The following is a 20561-nucleotide window of genomic DNA, read 5'->3' as shown; positions in this document are numbered from 1 at the left end:
ATTAAACTGATACTGCAGTTTTCGACGTTTACAAGCGTGAAATACATTCTCAGTCACTAAGTGTACACAGTGAGCTTTACCGTTCACCGAATTATTGCAATCGTTTAAAAAGTGCATGCTGTACTATGTTAATTATTGTTTATTCGGTCCTTAACATTCCAAGCTTTATTGAGATGTTGACAGAAAACTTTACCCAGGTACATAATGTGACCCGGCGTGCTTGATATTGGTCAATACTACAAGAAGGGAATGTAATTAAGTAACCTGTTTCGGGGTCTGGGCATTAACTTTTTAAATGTGCACACAATTTGGATGGTTGGTTAACATTAATATACCGCGATGAAATTTTATTCTGTACAAGACAACAGGGATTTTAGTTCACACGTCCAGCGCCGTCTTAAGGCATGGGCACATTGGGCAGTTGCTCAGGGACTCACGCTTCTAACCTTTTATTCCTGTGGGTGGGTAAGGCCGGTAGGGGGCCCCAATGCATTGCTTTGCCCAGAGCCTACAATGTTGTTAAGACGGCCCTGCATACGTCATGGCTTCAGCAATAATATATATATTTGTATCTTATATGCGTTACCAGATTGTATTGTTTGAAAGTACAGAAACAACGTTTGAATTAATGTTAGTTCGTGTGCTCAAAGATTTCTTAGTCAGACAACAACAACTTTGTCGATGGTTTATTTTATTGCCACTATCCTACGTTCTATTGATAGTTTTATGATTTTATTGCAAAATGTAAACCATGCATCATCATTTATATAATTTCGTCCTGCCTTACACTGGAGTTTTATTTATGAATATGTTGTTTCGCTGTCAGGACATTAAGTTTTTAAATGTGCACAAAATATTGGACGGTTGATAAAGAGTAATAAACAGGAAAATGTTGTTTTGTACAAGACACGACATGGCCTCAACAGAAAAATATATATATTTGTAGCTAATGTGCATTACCAGATTGTATTCTTTGAAAGTACAGACTCAACGTTTAAATTAATGTTAGTTTGTTAGTTCCTGTATACACAGTGATTAGACGATATGCTGCAATTTGTTCAAAGATTTCTTAATCATAGCAACAACAACTTTGTCGATGGTTTATTGCATTGCCACTATCCTATGTTGTATTGATAGTTTTAGGATTTTAAAGAGAAATGTAACCTATGCATCATCGTTTATTTATTTGTGTTGTGTCTCACATTGGATTTTCATTTGTATATATGTACATCCGTATTTACTTCCCATTTTGAGAACAAATATGTTGGATATTTCATCTTGACTAATATCAGATTTATTCTTTTCTTTCAGGAAGAAAGAGTGAAGAAACTAAGAGTAAGTACAATTATAGCTGCTTTCAGTAAATAAGTACAAATCATGCATCACATACAGTTACTATATGATATATAAGTCGACAAGATTTATAAAAAATAATTAGTAGCCAAATGTTCCTCATTGTTTACCATTACCAAGGAAGGATTATTTTCAAATCAGTCTAATTCATATCTTTTCTATATCGCGCATGTATTGCTTTTGACGGAAAAAGGAGTAGAATCGTGTGTTAAATAAATAAGTATAAACGGACACTTTAGTTGGTTAATACATAATACGTTTGTCTCAGTCTGTACCTAGTATAATATGATATTGTCAGACAAGCTGTCCGTCCTGTTAAATTATTGACTGTCAGGTCCAAATGTTTATAAGCATTGAGATGATAATTAGTGGCTTTCTTTTTCTAAATGTATAATGTGGCTAACATTGTCTGTTTTATCCCAAAGTTCAAGGTCACAAGAGGAATAATAAAATCATGAAACTTGTTTCCGCGTCTTGAATAACGACTGACTGCATGGACAAGTGAAGGGGGGGGGGGTAATAATAGTAATAGGGGCCACTTTACGTACAATGGGAATTAGCATTACAGACCCCCCCCCCCCCCGGGCCACTTTATACTTTACGTACAATGGAAATTTAACATGGCGAAAAATCGTGGGCCACTTTACGTACAAGGGAAATTAACATGGGAATAAATCGTGGGTCACTTTTACCGACAAGGGGAATTTAACATGGAACTATAGTGTGGGTCTGTTTAGCGACAAGGGAAATTAACATGGGGGAATAGAGTTTGGGCTTGTCTAGGGACAAAGGGAATTTAAAAAAAAAAAAAAAAATTAAAAAAAAGGGTTAGGCAATTGAAAAGTCATTCTCTTTTCGAGAAATATGCGTGGCCCTGAAAAGGGCCTTTGGGTTTATGTTAATGTATCCATTAACATAAAGGGCACCGCATTGGTCTTCTTCTTGTCCTTAGGCTGCGTCTCACTGTTGGCCCGTAAATAAGCACTCTTTTGAGGCATCCTTGTCTTTCTACGTAGATCCTACGTATCCACAGACTGGTGTTTGTCCTGTGTACAACGGTCCACTTGGATCGGACATACATGAGCATGTCCGTCCTAAACATCATGGAAGACACAAGGGTGGATGATTCGACTGTGGTCCACATCTTGAAGCGACGAGAACAGGTGAATCAATGCAGTGAACTGCGCTTATTTATAGGTAGAGGAAGGATTGAAACGGACTGAGTTCATTCACCAATCCAAACACGCGTTACAAAATTCAGTCAGCTCGCATCCAATCCGAAGAGAGTAGTCGGTGACGTCAGTTGGTCTATATAGATTCGCTAGCGCCTGTGTGCAGTCAATCTATGCGACAGTGATTCAACATGACGGAAACTCAGAAAACGATTCATTGGGGTGCACCAGCAGTGGAGACCGCCCAAGGGAACCCGGACTTACTTTCAGAAGAGGTGAGTTGGGATTTTGTGGATTTTCTCTCCTCGCAAGAATTTGTTCCGGAACCTTCGTTACCTTCTTCATTACCGCAAGTGGAGAATTTTAGACAGAGACAGAAAGAAGAATTGGAGAAATTTATACAACGACAAAAGGAAACGGAACAAGCTTTTCTTCTACAGCAACAGCAGCAAGAAGAAGAGGTAAGAAAAAAACAACAGCAACAACAGCAAGAAGAAGTAGCAGCAGCAAAGAAACAAGAGGGTGAAAATCAAACGGTCACGGTACTGTTGGACATTTTAGCGGAGTTAAGAAGTCTGAAACAAATGTATCAGACTTCTTTATTACGACCGAAGAGAATACGACCTTCCCGAGCTAAACACGTCAACCCTGTGACTAAGCCTACCGTACCACCCTTAGTGATTTCAACCCAATCATCATCATCAACGTTACGCAGTCCAGAAGTAGGCCATGGCCGTGGCAAAGGCTTAAGGCAGTTAAAGTTGATTGCTTAAACTCACCGCTGCATCAAAATAAAAAGGCCCTTTTCAGGGCCACCCACGTCTCTCGAAAAGAGATAGCCTTTTAATTTGATAATAACTAAAAAAAAAACAACCCATTTTACCCCCTATAGTACGTGTCTTTGTATGAGTGCGTGAGTGTAGCTTCTTATTTTAAAATCAAAACTCAAAGACCCTTACCTTATATCATTAATTTATTCTTTTATCCATTTTTTACAATCCAATTCACAATTCACAACAGAACACTTTAATAAAAAGTTCATTGACTTCTTCTTTCTCCTTGTTTAGTCTCTCTGTTTTTTGAATTTCTTCACTGTCACACTCTTTTCATCTTCTTCCTCCTCGCTTTCTTCCCTTCTTCTTTTCTTCTCCTGTTTCTTTTTCTTCACCTGTCTGCTTTCTTCCTCTGAAGAATCCCTCTCTTCTTCCGAAGAATCCCTCTCTTCTTCTGAAGAATTCCTCTTTTCTTCTGACTCCTCTTGTTTCTTTTTTGGGCAATCTGGAGACCAATGTCCTTTTTCTTTACAATAATAACAGGTATCTTGACTTTTGTCTTTTGTAGCCCCTGTTTTTGTTCTTTTTTGACGGTCTGGACACTCTGAAGACCAATGCCCTTTCTTCTGACAGATATAGCAAGTATCTTGACTTTTATCTCGAAAGGAAGGAGAGTAGTCCGTGGGCTGGTCTGAAGAGAATTTTCTAATGACCCCTCGCAAAGCTCTGACGAAACGTTCGATTTGGTTAGCCTCTTGCATCGTTGTGCTCGGTTTGAGAGTGAAATGAATAGTGAAAGGACAAGACACACACCCTGTTATATACGCTGGTCTGCCATGACTATAAATTAGTCTATGGTGGTTAAACTTGAGTCATTTGACGTTTTTCACTCAAGATGAAACGTTCCTATTCATTTGAGAAGAAAGAAGAAGAAGAAAATAAGAGGCAGAAACGTGATCTATCGACTCGTACCAGGGCTGAAATCTTGGCACAAATTCATGCCAGTGATTTTGAAGAGGACATGAGTGAACCAGAATCCGAACCCTCTAAACCAAGTTCACCACCCTTAGTCAACCCTGAAAAATACTATTCCATTCGAGAGACGGAAAATTTAGAACCACGGCTTACAAATACACAGTGAAGTTTAAAGATTTCAAGGCTGAAGTGCCGTTAGAGAAAGCAGAAGTGTTCATCACTGGGGTGTGGGATTCTTTGCTCACCGCACTCAAGCGACAATGTCAACCCAAAGAAGACGATCGCTTGAGACTTTCCATACAACACGACGTTTTGAAATCCCCTGTTTGGATCGAGTTTAGCACCCCTGCAGAATTGACCGCTTCCAAAGTCATGGACAAGATTCAACACGTACAACAATCTAATGATCAGTTTGACATCACCGATGGAAAAGCCACACTGGACATGACCCACGTCTCTCCTCCTCAAGGGGCTGGACGCAAAAAGATGTTATTGGTGGACGACCTTCGCAACACCAAAAAGAGTCTCGTCCGAATTAACAACACTCATGACCAGATGTGTTTAGCCCGTGCCATCGTGGTGGGACGAACCTATGCCAACAAGAACGACACGGTATAATGGAAAAGAACCTGGAACACTATTTAACGTTCCGATCGAGCCAAACAACGAAACGAAGCAGAACATCCTGTTGCAACAAGCTGGCCTCTCCAAAGACACACCCTGTGGCATTCCTGAAATGCAGAAATTGCAAGATGTCCTAGCTCCACGCTACACCTTGAAAGTGCACCCTCAAGAAATGCGCGGACCTCTGTTGTTTCGAGGCCAAGACTTTAAGGACGGAAAATACATTCATGTTTATTATCACGATGACCATTTCGATACCATTACCAGTATCACCGGATTCCTGGGATACAGATATTACTGTGAGAAATGTGACCATGGTTATAATAATCGAGAGCAACACAGACATTGTGGAATGAAATTCCCAGGATGTTTGGCCTCTCCACCCTGTCTGAGCGAAGAACCAGTGCCTTGTTCAACTTGTCTGCGCACGTTTGTCAGCCCTACCTGTTACCAACAACATTTGAAGACGCAAGGTTCACAGAAGAAATGTGCTTGTCAACTCCTGAGAATGTGCCCTACCGGTGGACAGGGCCTACGTACCAATAATGCCAAGGTACACGTATGTCAAGGAAAGAAAACATGTCACATTTGTCACCACATCGTGGACTTGGAACATCAATGCTACGTGCAAAAATACCAACCCCCACCAGAGAAAGAGGACGGTCACAAGAAGAAAGGCAATTCCATCTTTTTCGATTTCGAATGCATGCAAGAGACCGGCATTCACATTCCTAATTTCTGCGTGGCTCATCGAGCGTGCGAGAAGTGTATTCAAGAAACTATCTTCAGTCATTGCCCTCACTACAGCAAGATTCCTGTGGGACCGAGACATTGAAGTAACTTACCATAATCTGTTCATGGATACGTTACAAGAGAACATTCGTGCTTTGCCTGTGGAGTTGAGAGAACGCATTTACCGAGAGCTGGTCAAAATACAAGTGAAACGTAAAGAACAATTGCATCCATTACGTCACCGGTGTTTGAACCACTGGTACCTGAATGCTATACAAGGACTGATTGAGTTGAAAGTGCTCCATTGGACAGACATTGATCAACGACCCCCCTGGTTTTAAAAAGGAATGGTTTGGTATTGACGATTCTATCTACTACATTGTAAACGTACTGCAACGAATTCCAGAGGAAGAGTTAACGAATTACCAACATCTTGAACACAATGTCAGCTTGGTGAAAGAGGAAACTTCTGAACGAATTGTAACGTGTAAATTAGTAACTAAACGATTTAGATTCGACAATGAATTAAAACCATGTCTGTGCAAACAGTACATGTCTTGTGTCAGACCAAAGAGGATTTAGTATGACCTATTCATGGATACTTTGCTAAAGAACATTCGTGCTTTGCCTGTGGAGTTGAGAGAACGCATTTACCGAGAACTGATCAAAATACAAGTGAAACGCAAACTCAAAGTCATTGAACCGTTTTTAAATTATGCTTTGTTCCAAAGTATAAGAAGACTGATTATGAGTGGATATTACATCAGGCACAAAGGTAAATGAGGCTATTGGCCACCACCCAAGGATTCCAAAAACAGTGTATATACTTATGGATACTTTACAAGAGAACATTTTGGGCTTGCCTGAGGAGTTGAGAGAAAGGATTTATCGAGAACTGGTGAAAATACAAGTGAAACGTAAAGAACAATTGCATCCGTTACGTCACCAGATCTTTAACCACTGGTACCTGAATGGTATATGAGGACTGATTCGTCAGAAATTTTTTCAGTGGTCAGACCTTGTTGAACATTTTCAGTTTGTGAATGATGATGAACTAGACGTTCGTAATTTTGGTTACTTCGAGATTCATTTACTGCAACGCATTGAGGAAGACGAGTTAAAGGATTACCAACATTTGTTACATGGAATCTGCTTAGAGAAAGACGAAACATCTAGACAAACTCTGACGTTTCAGTTACAGTATGTAACATTTAAATTCCCTACTGGAGAACGAACATGTCTAGTTAGAAATTACCTTTATTGCTTCCGAAACAAAGAGACTATAAAATCAAGTTGCCATGCCACGGATTATGTCACATATTATTGAACAGATTCGGTGGAAGGAACTCAATGACCATATTCAAACCGTGGATCATTACCATCGATTATTACAAGAACTGTATCCATTCAATTTGGGTCGACAAGTGGTGTGTATCTTAGTGACTTGTTTTCTGGGATTTCTTTTACCAGCCGATTCTTTGTGGACTCTTTACGATCAGTACTTACCACCTCCCCATGGCCTTAAATGGTCACGAAAAACTGCTTTTGCTCAAAGCCTTGTGTTTTCATCTGGATACTTCTCGACCTCTACGGGAAAAAAAGATTCGTCAACTTTTAGCTACCCAAGACGTGTATGACGATGTGTGTGTAGCTTGTGACTTACATCCCCAATGGACAGATGTCCGTGCCTGGAAAGAATGGAATTTTGAGGCTTGGACCCAAGAAGTGGCCCAGTATGCACGAGAGTTGTTCAAGGAAAAAAGTTACTTTTCAACCCGTGTTAGTGACGGTACCAGAAGAAGAACCCGTCACCCAGGACGAGACTGTCGTGGATAGGCCTGAAAGACCCTTTCGGGAGGACACTTGTGTGACCTTACCCCCTACTACAGAACTGGTTAGAACATTACCCAAAACATGTTGTTGTACAGACACTTGTGTTTATTCCACGTTAATGGTTATCATGTGCCTTTTATCGTTGTACTTAAGCCTTTGGCTTTTATGTATTTTTGTCTTTCGTATTCATGTTTGAAAAAAATAAACATTCAATAAACGTGTTCTGAAAAAGTATATAAACTCTCGTCTTGTTTGTTTTCGTGTTACAAGTGACATTTCTCACACAATGGCTACCTCTGCTGTCTCTGCTCCCTCTTCCTCTACTGTCAAAGTCATCGACGAACACTTAGATCGTGCTAGTTGGGAGGCTTTGTATCTTCGCCATCCCTTTAACATGCTCATTGCTGGACCTAGCGGTTCAGACAAAACCGAATTCGTCAAACGTTTGATCGAACATAAACATCATTCGATCGATCGACCCCCTCAGCGGATCGTGTGGTGTTACAAAGAGTGACAATCGGCGTACAGCCTCTTGCGAGAAAGTCAAGGCGATTCCATCGTGTTTGTGGAAGGCATTCCTAAAGAAGACGATGGCATCGTCTCTGACTCCCGTCAAACCCATTTGGTCATTTTCGACGACATGTTAGGAGAAGACGAAGAAGAAATTAAACTGTGGTTCACGCGCAAAGGGCATCACCGTAATGCCAGTGTCGTTTACATCACTCAAAATTTGTTTCAACAAAGTAAAGCCCATCGCACCATCAGTCTCAATGCGCATTACGTGGTCTTGTTTAAAAGCCCTCGAGATAAATCTCAAGTGCAAGTCTTAGCCAAACAGTTAGGAACGCCTTGGCTGACTCAGGCGTACGACGATGCCACTCAAACGCCACACGCCTATTTACTCGTCGATTTGAAACCTACGACCCCCGAGGATTTGCGATTTCGTACCCACTTGTTTCACCACTGGTCCTGTACACGTCTCCGTCCTCGACTTAATTTCACTCCACATCAAAAAATCTATAAAAACCTCAGACCCTTTTTCGTCTGTCTCGCACAACGTCAACATGACGTCCCTTCAGTCGCATCTTCCCGTCAAATTGATTCGTGCCTTGTATGGCATCAGTCGAGAAAAAAATCCACAAACACGAGCTCGTGTCTTAGAAGCTAGTCTCAAAGAAGTCTTACGATGGTTCACGGTGACGGCACGTCAAATACTCCAAGGAATCATTCAGATTCCTCATCAAACCAAACGCTTTTTCGATCGAAACAAAGTCGCTTTGGTCCAACTGGCCGATCCCGCATCGACACTCAAACCAAAAAACAAATCATTTTGAAACCTGGAGGGACTGGTACTCTAGGAGGGGTCATCATTCGCTCACTCTTAAGATGGGATCCTAATGCCCCCAAAGTTATCCCCAAGAAAAAAGTCCAACGAAGCCCCAAGAAGAAAAAGAAAAAGACCAGGTCCCCAAGGAGAACTTCTCCAGTGGCAGGACCCTCCTCTTACCAGACACCACCCTGGAAAAAGAAAAGAAGCCCCAGATAAAGAAACAGAGAAAAAGTCCCCAGAAAAAGAAAAGCCCACAGAAGAAAACTAGTCGCAAGAGAGGCACTTCGGCCAGGACGCAACTTTACACTCGCAAACCACGACCTGCCACGGCAGTGACACAGTCACCGGCAGCCTCACGTTCATCCACTTCTCCATTAATGACACCAAGAACTGAAGAGTACTTGGAGACGTTGATCACACCAAGAACATCTCCGTTGATGACCCCAAAGAGAACTTCCCCAGTGGCAGGACCCTCCAATTTAGCGGCATGGCTGCTGCTCACAAAGTACCTTCTCCCAAAATCAAAGTCCATGAAAGATCGGGCATGTTACAAAGTTTACTGGATTTGTCCAAGCAAGAACTGGCTCGATTTAGTCCGTTGCGTACCCCTGCACGACGTGTCATGCCTGTCCTCAAACTGATACGACGTAAAGACAATCAGTGGCGACGCGTTCCAGTATAAAAAAGGTGTGTGACCAAGTCGGGGGTATCAGTGTTTTTTTGGTGCTCCTGAAGACTCAAAGATATCACCCTCCAGAAAACCCCAAGGAAAGAAAAGAAAAGGACTACTACCACGTTTAGTCAAAGATGGGGACATGTTATCTGTCCTGCCCAAAGCTTCTCCACCTCTACGAAAAAACTCATTCAAACGGCCTCCAAAGAGGTCATCGATACCGTGTGCGAATGTTGTTTGAACGTCTTGAAAGGCACGATCCCTCTGTCCTAACACCAGAAACAATGCTTAAGCAAACATCGTCACGTTCTTCGCCAAATGGTTCGAAAGAAAATTCCCATTCATCAAAAGAAGAAGATGTTAGTGCAACGTGGAGGCATTTTGCCCCTCTTGTTAGGTCCCATACTGAAAGGAGTCTTGGGAACCATGTTGGGAGGACTGGTGGGAGCAAGATAAAAAGGCCCTCGGAAGTCCCAAGATCTCAGAATCGACCCCTGACAACCCCATGGAAGGACGAAAACTAGCTTTAGTGCCTTACAAACGATGGATGGAATACCATCGGTGGCAAGAACAACGCACCCCGCATTTACCTCCCAATCCCAATTTGAGCGAGATGTCCCAGTTACAACACGAATTGCAGTCCTTGATGATCGCCAAGATTTGTCCGAAACAGAAAAATCGCAAAAGTACGGTCAACTCTTGCAACTCTTGCAACTCTTTCACCAGAAAACTTTAGACGAAACAGCTCTACCCACTCTGAAAGATTTTAAGACCTTGATGAAAAGTCCAGCACCATCACCAGTACCAGTACCAGTACCACCAGTACCAGTGACAAGACAGAAAAAGGAAAAGAAGAAGAAGAACAAGGGTTTCAAACTCCACCAGAAAAAGTACGCAAGTTAACAACACCACCTACCTCCAGAATTGGATGGATTTAAAAGATGATGGCCACCCCTTCTTCATCACAAGAGAAAAAGAAAGTGAAGACAGAAGTGAAGACAGAAGTGAAACAAGAATCGATATCCCCTGCTCAGACATCCTCCTCTTCAACACCTATTACTGGTCGCACACGCAAAGCATTGCAGTCCAAGAAAATACCCCAAGAGAAAAAGAGTAGCCTCTTCCAAGAGTGGGTGCCTTATTAACACACCAACCAACACAAAAAAATAAAAAATGGAAAAAGTCTTAGCCAGCATTTACTACGATCCCTCGCATCCTGCAGGTTACGCAGGAGTTCATAAATTGTATCGTGCTGCCAAAACTTGACTGAAAAGTCTCCGTTTACCTCAAGTGCAACGATGGTTACAAGAACAAGCTACCTACACTTTACACAAATCCATTCGACGCAAGTTTGCCAGAAGTCGCACCCGAGTGGAAGGCATCGATCATCAATGGCAAGCCGATTTAGCCGATATCTCTCATTTAGCCAGCTACAATCGTGGCTACAAATATTTGTTTTGTGTCATCGACGTCTTTTCCAAATTTGCTTGGGTCGTGCCCTTGACTTCCAAATCGAGCAGCGAGTTAGTGCGAGCCCTGCAACGGGTGTTGAAACAAAGCGGTCGTCACCCTCTTCGATGGCAAACGGACAAAGGCACCGAATTTCTGAACCAAGCTTTCCAAAAAGAATTAAAGAAACGTGACATTCATTTTTTTACCACCGAGAATCCCGAAACCAAAGCCAGCATCGTGGAACGTTTTCAACGCACTTTGAAAGAACGCATGTGGAAATATTTTACGCATCACCACACTCTGAAGTACATCGACATCTTACCGCACCTGGTGCAAGCGTACAACCAATCTTACCATCGAAGCATCGGACGTGCCCCGCAAGACGTGACTCCCGAGAACGAAGTGTAGGTGTTTGAGCGCCTGTTTGGTACGTCCCCGACGAGGGCTGTCCCCAAGAAAAGTGGAGACTTGGTCCTAGGAGATTGGGTGCGCATTGGCAAAACCAAACGCACTTTCGACAAAGGTTACTTACCTAACTGGACGACCGAATTGTTTCGCGTCACTGGACGAGTGCATGGCCGTCATCCTACCGTCTATAAATTGGAAGACATGAACGGAGAAGTGCTCAAAGGAACGTTTTATTTACCCGAGTTACAACGTGTCACCAAAAAAGAAGACGACGTGTACGACATCGAAAGCATTCTCGAACGCAGAACCCGTAAAGTGGGCAAACGACGTGTCAAAGAAGTCAAAGTACGTTGGAAAGGATATCCACCCAGTTTTGATTCTTGGATCGACGCTTCGCAAGTCATCGACTATAAAAAGAAGTGACCATCATGCCCTTTCACACAGACGCAGCTACGTCGACCACTCCTTCTTCACTTAGTTCTTCTGTGCAAGATTTACAAAAACAACCCTTGTGGGTGTGGTGTGGAGAACGTGTGCCTAAAACGCAAATCGTCTTTTTCTGCCAAATCTTCGTGGTGTATTGTGTCATCGGGGCAGCCATTGCCAATTTGAGTTTGCAACAAGGAGACAAACAATTATGGACCATTTTATTGAGCAGTTGCATCGGTTACCTGCTTCCCAATCCCCCCTGAAATTCTCTTCCAACGGGAACCACGGGAACCTTGTGTCCAGTGCCAGTGTCAGTCACGACTCCAACCACAATCAGAACCCCATTTTAGACGGAGACACGCCTCTGACGTCCAGTAACCCCTCGGACAGCCACATAACTCTGGAATTATGAGTCACGAAAACCAATTTTACTTAACCTTACCCAGTGACAGTTCCATGGAAGTGTTTCCCAAGAACACGTTGTGCTGTTACACGGCCAAATTACCTCAAGCCATCCCCTTAGATCACGAAGCCCATTGGGAAGTGGCTTTAGTGGAAATCATTTACCCGACCCAAGTCCTCAATGTCCTTCCCAATCAAAATTCTTTTACGGTGGAAGTTCATGACGAGCAAGTGCAAAAGCACTTGAATAATGTCAAATATGACAATAAAACCTATAATGAGAAAACTCAAACGTGGACCTACCAGTTGTTGATTCCCCCAGGCTTTTATTTTAGTGGTCAACATTTGGTCAGCACCATAAGCTCCAGGTTTAATGTCGTGTTTCTGAAAGCTTTGGAAAATGCCCAAAAAAAGGTCACCATGGAGTACCACAAAGCAGCTCGTCGCTTCTTGATGAAATTTGAGCCGAGTAAAATCGTGTCCATTGTATTTTGTCCTGAATTGTTTGACATGTTGGGCGGTGACATGGAGCTGAGGAAGAAAGTAGAACAAAAACCCGAATTACCAGTTATTTCTGACAACGATTCTTTTACCAAGTATTTTCGTTCCCCGGTAGAACTGAACCAAGGACTGAATTTGATGTTCGTGTATTCCGATGTGTTGGAATACAACGTGGTGGGACACACCTCCGTACCGTTACTGCGTGTCATTCCTTTCAAAGTGGATTCTGCCGCGAACGCTGACGAGGAAGGTGGAAACACTTACCACGTTCACCGCGAATTTGTCCATCCTCACTATTTGCCTGTCAGCAAGTCGTATTTGGACACGGTCAACATTGCTATAAAAGGAGATCTGGGACAAAATATTCCATTCACCAAAGGAAAAGTCACGGTGAAACTCAATTTTCGAAAACGGTTCTCTCACGACTCGTAAGTCATGTATCCAGTGTACCGAGGGGTTGCTCGACAGCGAGGACACGGTTTAGGAGATATGTTAAAATCGGCCTTTCGTTCTGTGGCCCCGGTGTTGAAACCGATGGTGACACGCGGATTGCACGCCTTGAAAGATGCGGCACTGACGCAAGGCAAAGAATTTCTCCAAAATGTCATCATCGACAAACAAAACCCTAAAGAAGCCTTCATGAGGGCAGGCAAAAATGTCTTGCTGCAAACGGGCAAAGACCTTTTGGGTCGCCGAGACACATCTATAAATGCCCTGCACGCTACCGAATCAGGCATTCAGCAAGGACAAGGCAGAAAGAGACGACGAAGAAAACACCCTTTCACCAGACTTCAAGCTAGAAAGGCCAAGAAAAGAAGAACCGTTCGAGACTTAGACGTTTTCGATTATTGAGAAAGAACAGAACAAAAAATGATGCACCGAGAGTCTTGCGCCTGTTCCAAGACGGAACTGGATCTGTTTACCATGCCCCCCACCATGATGACCATGCAAGAATCCCAATGGGTGGAATTTCACCCCGTCTCCTCATTGGCCGATTCTGCTCCCATCGAGTTTGAAATCAAGGGACAGCCCGAAGATTACATCGATCTGAATAGCAGTTACTTGTACTTGAAAGTCCAAGTTCTAGATAAGGATGGTAATGGAGTAGAAGACACTGAGAATAATGCTCCCGTCAACAATTTCATACATTCCTTGTTCAGCTCATTGGACTTGTACTTGAATAACAAACTGGTCAGCAGCAGCATGGATACATACCCTTACCGTGCCTACCTGGAAAATCTCTTGACGTACGGAATAGATGCCAAGGATACTCATCTCAATGCCTGCGTGCTATGGGAACCTGACGAAGCGGGGAAGTTCGACAAAACAGATGGAAGCAATAGAGGCTTTGAGGAAAGAGAAAGCAAAATCTTAGATAAGAAGAGTTTAGAACTGATGGATCGTTTGCATTTGGACATGTGGTTGCAAGAGAAATATTTGCTGAACGGGGTAAATGTTCGCTTGAGACTGAATCGCAGCAGTACCGCTTTCCATTTGATGGCTGATAAAACTGCTGGCAATCCTAAAAGCAAAATCGAGGAGGCCAAACTCTACGTACGACGCGTAGAAGTGTTACCTAAAGTGGGTAACGACATCAGTCAGACGTTGAGCAGAACGACCGCCAAGTATCCCATACGACGTGTGGAAGTGAAAACGTTCACCATTCCTACTGGACATCATTCCATGATCGAAGATCATCTGTTTCAAGGACAGTTACCCAAGCGTTTAATCCTTGGTATGGTCGAGAATGAAGCCTTCAACGGAGCTATCGATAAAAATCCTTTCAACTTTCAACACTTCAAGGTGAAGAAAATCGAAGTCAGTCGTGATGGCAAGACCTTGTGTACCCGACCTTTCGAACCTGACTTTGCCAAGAACAATTACTTGAGATCGTACTTGTCCTTGTACGAAGCCACGGGCCAGTTAGGAATCAACACCAGTCACGGCATTACGTACGACGATTACGCAGGAGGCTATGCTTTGTGGGCTTTCGATTTTACTCCAGACCAAGGCAGCGACGAGGGACATTTCCACCCTATAAAATCAGGCCAGATTCGTGTGGAACTTCAGTTTGCAGAACCACTGAACAAGACAGTGAACGTCATCCTGTATGCAGAATTCGATAATACCATAGAAATCAACAGTTTGAGAGAAGTCATTCTAGATTATTTGAAGCCATGGAGGACCGTTATCCCTCTTTACAAAGTGGAGAAACGTTGGAGATGGAATGTGAGGAGACCGTGGAAGGAGAAGAATCTCAAGACAAAGACGAAGAAGTTGTCATGATGAAGTCGAGATGGCCAGAACAAGAAGCCCATTTAGTCTCCTGTTTTGCCAAACACTTGGTCGAAAAAATGACAGAATTGATCAAGAAAGATTGCTATGGATGTCAAAACGATCATCCCAGTCAAATTCAACACGACAAATGTCTGATGTTGAGTCAAGAAGAAAAATTGGAGGAGTACCTGGACGATGCTTGGAGTCTCATCTCGGACGATGACGTGTTACATCAGTGGTATAAAGACTTGCGTGAACATTCTTGTCCACCATTAACCACTCAAGAGATCCATCGTATCGAAGCTCTCCTGAATCAGAGTGAGGAGACGAAACGAAGAAACGGTTATTTGTCAGACATTTTCAAGCAAAAAGTCAGGATCGAATTGACGACTTATTATTACCTGTGAAGAAGAAAAAAACATGGATACCTGGGAACTTTATTACCTTTTGAACCACAGTTCGTATACGGCTTCTTGGAATCCTGTCGTCTGTGCTAAAGATGAACTCCCTCATCGCAAACCTAAAGACCATCTAGCTTACGTGATCAACACGGACGACAGTCATCTCCCAGGAACCCACTGGGTAGCCGTCTACTTTCCTCAAGAAGGATGTGTTGAATATTTCGATTCGTACAGATTGCCCCCTTTGGAAGACGATATCATTGACTTTATGAGAAGAAATGCTCAGACCACCCGATTCAATAATGTGAAATTACAAGGCACAGATTCCTTGGTGTGTGGACAGTACTGTGTGTATTTTCTGCATCATCGCAGCCTGGGCTATTCCTTAGAACATTTAGTGACTCATCTTGATCCTCGTTCTTCTACTAGAAACGATGTGAAAGTAGATCGATGGTTTTGTGACCATTATGCTTATGTTTTGTCTCAAGCTAGGAAACGTAGTGTCCATCAATGGCCTAATGATTTCAAACAGTGGAAATCACAATTTCATTCACAACGTTGTCAGCCCTGTTTAAAGTAGACTGTATTTGAAGAAAAATGTTTTTGATGTTATAATGTTGGATTATTGTTTAAAATATGTTAGAGTTGTTGTTGGTTAGTGTTAAGTGATTTTTGAATAAAAAATGTTGTGTTTTGAAAAAAATGCCTTTGTGGTTTGTTTAAATATAAGAATGTTGGATTGATGCTCTTTCATTTCTTACTATCCCTCTCATGACACTCATTGAACGTTGCGACTCGAAAACCGTGTGGGGATGTTTTCCTTCACGTCCGCGCTTTGAATTTAAGAACCGGGTTGTTTCCAGTTTAACCATCCATTGTCGACTCATCCTCCTACGAAGATGTGCTCCAAACTAGCTAAGCTCAACGAAGCCTACGTGAATTTGCATAGGGTCAGACACAGTCTGATACCGAAGCCAGAAGAGATAGAGAATGTGAGAATGCTAAAAGTCACTGAAGACCTGATAGAAGAGCTCTTCAGAGAAGAAGTGAACAGGGAAAAAGAAGAATGGATAGAGAAATACAGACTTCAGAGACAGCAGCAGCAGCAACAGCAGCAACAGCAACAGCAGCAGCAGCAGCAATATGAACCTGACAGAGGCTTTGTCGATTGTCGTATCGACACCAAAGAGTTGTTCTTCTCTTTCCGAAGAAGCAGACCTCTCGCCAGAAAGTCTATCCTCAGAGGACATCGCATTCTTAGAAACTAAAAAAGATTGCCATAGCAAACAAAAAAACAAAAACAAACAGCCCTTTTAAGGGCTACCCAATACTCTAGAAAAGAAATAACCATCCATTTGCCAATGTGTGTGTAGGTAGAGTAGTGTGAATATAAACACTAACTCTTTTTTTTTTTAAAATGTGAGGGTATGTGTTTGTGTGTTTGTGTGTTTGTGTTTGTAAGTGCTCACGTACGTTGGTATGGATAGTAGATTAAAATGATGTCTTTTTTGGTGTTTGCGGTGTAGATTTGGGGTTAGATTGGATTGCTTTGCGTATGTGGATAGTCGATTGAAGTGATTCATGAAAATTTTTTTACAATAGTAATGGGTAGCATAAAAAGTGAGTGAGTGTTTCTTTTAGGTCCGCGCGTTGTTTGGTCATGATCTAGGTAAGATCAATTTTATGTTTTTTAGGGGGGATGTTTTCCTTCACGTACGCACTTTCAGTATAAATTGAAACTCGTTCGGCAGTCTAGCTACCCTTGTTGATTGATCAACACCACCAGAAGAATGAACACCAGAATTGTGAAACTGCTAGAACTCCAGATGCACATGGAATATGCCAGGCGCATACTAAATGAACTGGCCGCAGAGGCCATTGTCGAAGAAGCAAGAATGAAAGAGGAGGAGGAGGAAAGAAGAAGAAAAGAAGAGGAGGAGAGAAGAAACAAAGAAGAGGAGAGAGGAAATTTCAGAATCACAGAGACAAAAAATTGGGATTCTGAAGCCACATATCTCTCCTCTGCACTCCCAAGAAGAAAGGTGAAAGGAGACTGGGGAAGAAGAAGCGTGTGTGGCGCCAGGCCAGGAAGGTGCCATAATTAGATAGGTGCATCTGGAGTTCAAAAAAAAAAAAAACCAACAGCCCTTTTCAGGGCTACCCAATACTCTAGAAAAGAAATAACCATCAATTTGCCAATGTGTAGGTAGAGTAGTGTGAATATCAACACTAACTCTTTTTTTATAGTGAGAGTGTATGTGTTTGTGTATTAGTGATTGTGTTTGTAACGGCTCGCGTAAGTTGGTGTGAATAGTAGATTATGGGTTCCTTTATTGTTTCTTAGCGTATGTGGAGAGTATAGTTCGGGTTTTATTATATGAAATGAGAAAAGTAGGGGATGTTTTCCTTCACGTCCGCGCGTTGTTAGGTCATGATCTAGGTAAGATCAATTTTATGTTTTTAGGGGGATGTTTTCCATCATGTCCGCGCTTTCACTATAAGAACCCACCACGTTCGTCGTTGGAACCATTCTACGGAAGAACCCAAGAAAATGAGTATTGAACTATTTAATGAGCTAAAGGATAGTTGGTACTGGATGACAGATGCAGCCTATGTGGTGGAAAGGCTAGAGAAGGAGTGGATGCATGAAGTTACTAAGGACTTTGTCAAAAGTCAAGTGACGAGTCTAAAACTTGCCAGGGATCTGATTGAGGACATGATTGAAGAGGAGGTTAAAAAGTTAAGAGGCTTCATTAAACTTGACTATGTGAAAGTAGGTGAACTGAAAGAGGCCCTTGATTATGCTATTGAAGTGAGGTGTTTTTTAAAAGATATTTTGGAGTGGACTGAGTGGTCCTATGTGAAATGGGGTTTAAACCAAATGATGAAAGCAGAGGAGATGGTGAGGAAAGTGATGAGAGAACAAGTCAAGATAATAAAAGACATTTGGACTGTAGAAAGAAAAGAAAAAGAAAACAAAAAGAAAAAGGAAGAGTTCGAGGGGCTAAATCAGAATTGGATGAAAGTCCAGGAAAAGATTAGAGCCTTGGGCCATCCAGACTGGATGCCAGAAAAGGAGAAAAAGAAGACAGGAATAGTGACAAAAGTGAGTAGATGGTTGAAGAAGTGGAAGTGTTAAAAGAAGAAGAAGAAACCCAAAGGCCCTTTTCAGGGCCACGCATATTTCTCGAAAAGAGAATGACTTTTCAATTGCCTAACCCTTTTTTTTAATTTTTTTTTTTTAAAAAAAAAAATCCCATGTTCAATTCCCTTGTCCCTAGACAAGCCCAAACTCTATTCCCCCATGTTAATTTCCCTTGTCGCTAAACAGACCCACACTATAGTTCCATGTTAAATTCCCCTTGTCGGTAAAAGTGACCCACGATTTATTCCCATGTTAATTTCCCTTGTACGTAAAGTGGCCCACGATTTTTCGCCATGTTAAATTTCCATTGTACGTAAAGTGGCCCAGGGGGGTCTGTAATGCTAATTCCCATTGTACGTAAAGTGGCCCCTATTACTACTGGCAATCTATCAAGCTTAAACTGGTTTCCGAAAAGGGTACTCGCGATATTAACATGTTTAGTATCTAAACATTGGTCTATAAATAGTTAAGCAGACTTGGTTTCCGACTATTTTGTCTTCTACTGACTTCTTTCAAGCCATTTGATTCGATACTCTCTCATATTGTTAGGAATGTTTAGAGAAGTAGGGTATCGAAAACAGTTTTTTTTTTCGTTCTATATAATCAATGTACATTAACAGATTTTGTGTATCTGTCTACGTTTTTAAGCATTATATACAATTTATCCTTGTAACATAGGAAACAAAGACAATTGCATTATAAGCATTTTAATGTTGGATCTGTCAATTATTCGATTATCAATATATATATATATATATATATATATATATATATATATATATATATATATATATATATATATATATATATATATATATATATATATCGTTGCCATGCTAGAAATTCAACTTGTGGAGAAGAGGTTTCAAGATTATTATTGAGTAAACTCAAAGTACTGTTCGTATAAATGAAGGTGTTATGAAATATTGTCTCTCCTAGTTGTGCCACAGAGCAAAACTTGTGTATTTACCAGTATTAAAATCATTCTGAAAATTTGCACAACAGATTTGGCAACAGTTATTCGAAATGATAAAACAATATATTCTTCTTCTGCATTCCATACCGGTAAATGTGGCCGATATCCTGTTTCTATTCGTGACGTTACAAATTATTTTAAAACATGATATTAGAATTATTGATTATTCATATTCAGCATAATGTTGCAAACTATTAAGCAAAATCAACACGAAAATTAAACCAAAATGGCGTCCCAGTCCAGAAAGACTATCCCCATAATATTTACTATATAAGGCATATAAATTTTTCTTTCAATTTTGCTTCTGATTTAATTTGTATGTGCATACATTCTTGTGAACTCGCATATCCCATTTTGTTGATTTCTTTTTTACTTTTCTTAAGTTTTATGTTGAAACTTTCTTTTCAACTCGCGCATCCAATTGCCATTTATAAACTTTTTATTTTCATGTTGGAGATTTCTTTTATGATTTCCGTCTGCCAAACACGAGGTAACGAGTTAAAGGCTCGCGTCATCCCAATGTGGTTATAATTTTAAAAAAATAAAATAATGTTGAATCTTTCTTTCAAACTCGCTTATCGCAATCTTTCAATTTTAATTTTTTACTATTCAAGTTTGAACGCTAGAAGAAACAAGGTTCGGAACCATTAACTACTAACGTTCTTCTATACTAACGTTTGCTAAGCAACAAGTTGTCAGTTCGAAATTCGCGGCACCCTATTTGTTTATATTGAAACTTTATGACTAACGCCTGCCAAGCACGAGGTCCCGAGTCTGAATCTCGCTGCATCCCAGTTTTGTTTTTATTATTTCATTTCTTATTTAAAATTTATGTGGAAACTTTCTTTTCTTACTCCGCTTGCCAAACAAGAATTCGCGAGTTTCGAAAGTTGCAGCATCTAATGTCTTGTTTGTTACTTGTTCATGTTTGAACTTGCTTTTAATCTCGCGCATCCCAAAGTTTTATTGAGTTATTTCTTACTTTTTATATTTATGTTTAAACGTTCGCAAGAAGTCTCGAGTTTGAAACTTGCGGAATCCTATTTTTATATTGAAACTATCTTTTATTACTAACGTCTGTCAAACAAGAGGTTGCGAGTTCGAA

At 41.3% G+C, this 20561-nt stretch overlaps 1 protein-coding gene across 7 annotated transcripts in view; it reads left to right on the top strand.

Annotated features, from left to right (window-relative positions):
- The window catches only part of LOC149771356 (E3 ubiquitin-protein ligase TRIM33-like), a 137050-nt gene that overhangs the window by 26260 nt on the left and 90229 nt on the right, over positions 1 to 20561 (top strand). For 4 of the 7 annotated variants that reach the window (XM_089948557.1, XM_089948554.1, XM_089948553.1 and 1 more), the window contains exon 4: positions 1312 to 1335. The exons of the other annotated variants lie outside the window; for them this stretch is intronic. In XM_089948557.1, coding sequence (XP_089804683.1) covers positions 1312 to 1335 — 24 coding nt within the window. The remainder of the gene's footprint in view (positions 1 to 1311; positions 1336 to 20561) is intronic. 7 annotated transcript variants of the gene reach the window in all.

Source organism: Sinohyriopsis cumingii, unplaced genomic scaffold, assembly GCF_028554795.1.
Source record: "Sinohyriopsis cumingii isolate HCF-2022 unplaced genomic scaffold, ASM2855479v2 utg001937l, whole genome shotgun sequence".
NCBI lineage: Eukaryota > Metazoa > Mollusca > Bivalvia > Unionida > Unionidae > Sinohyriopsis > Sinohyriopsis cumingii.
Note: the sequence above shows the minus strand (reverse complement) of the source record. Positions and strands in the feature narration are given on the sequence as shown.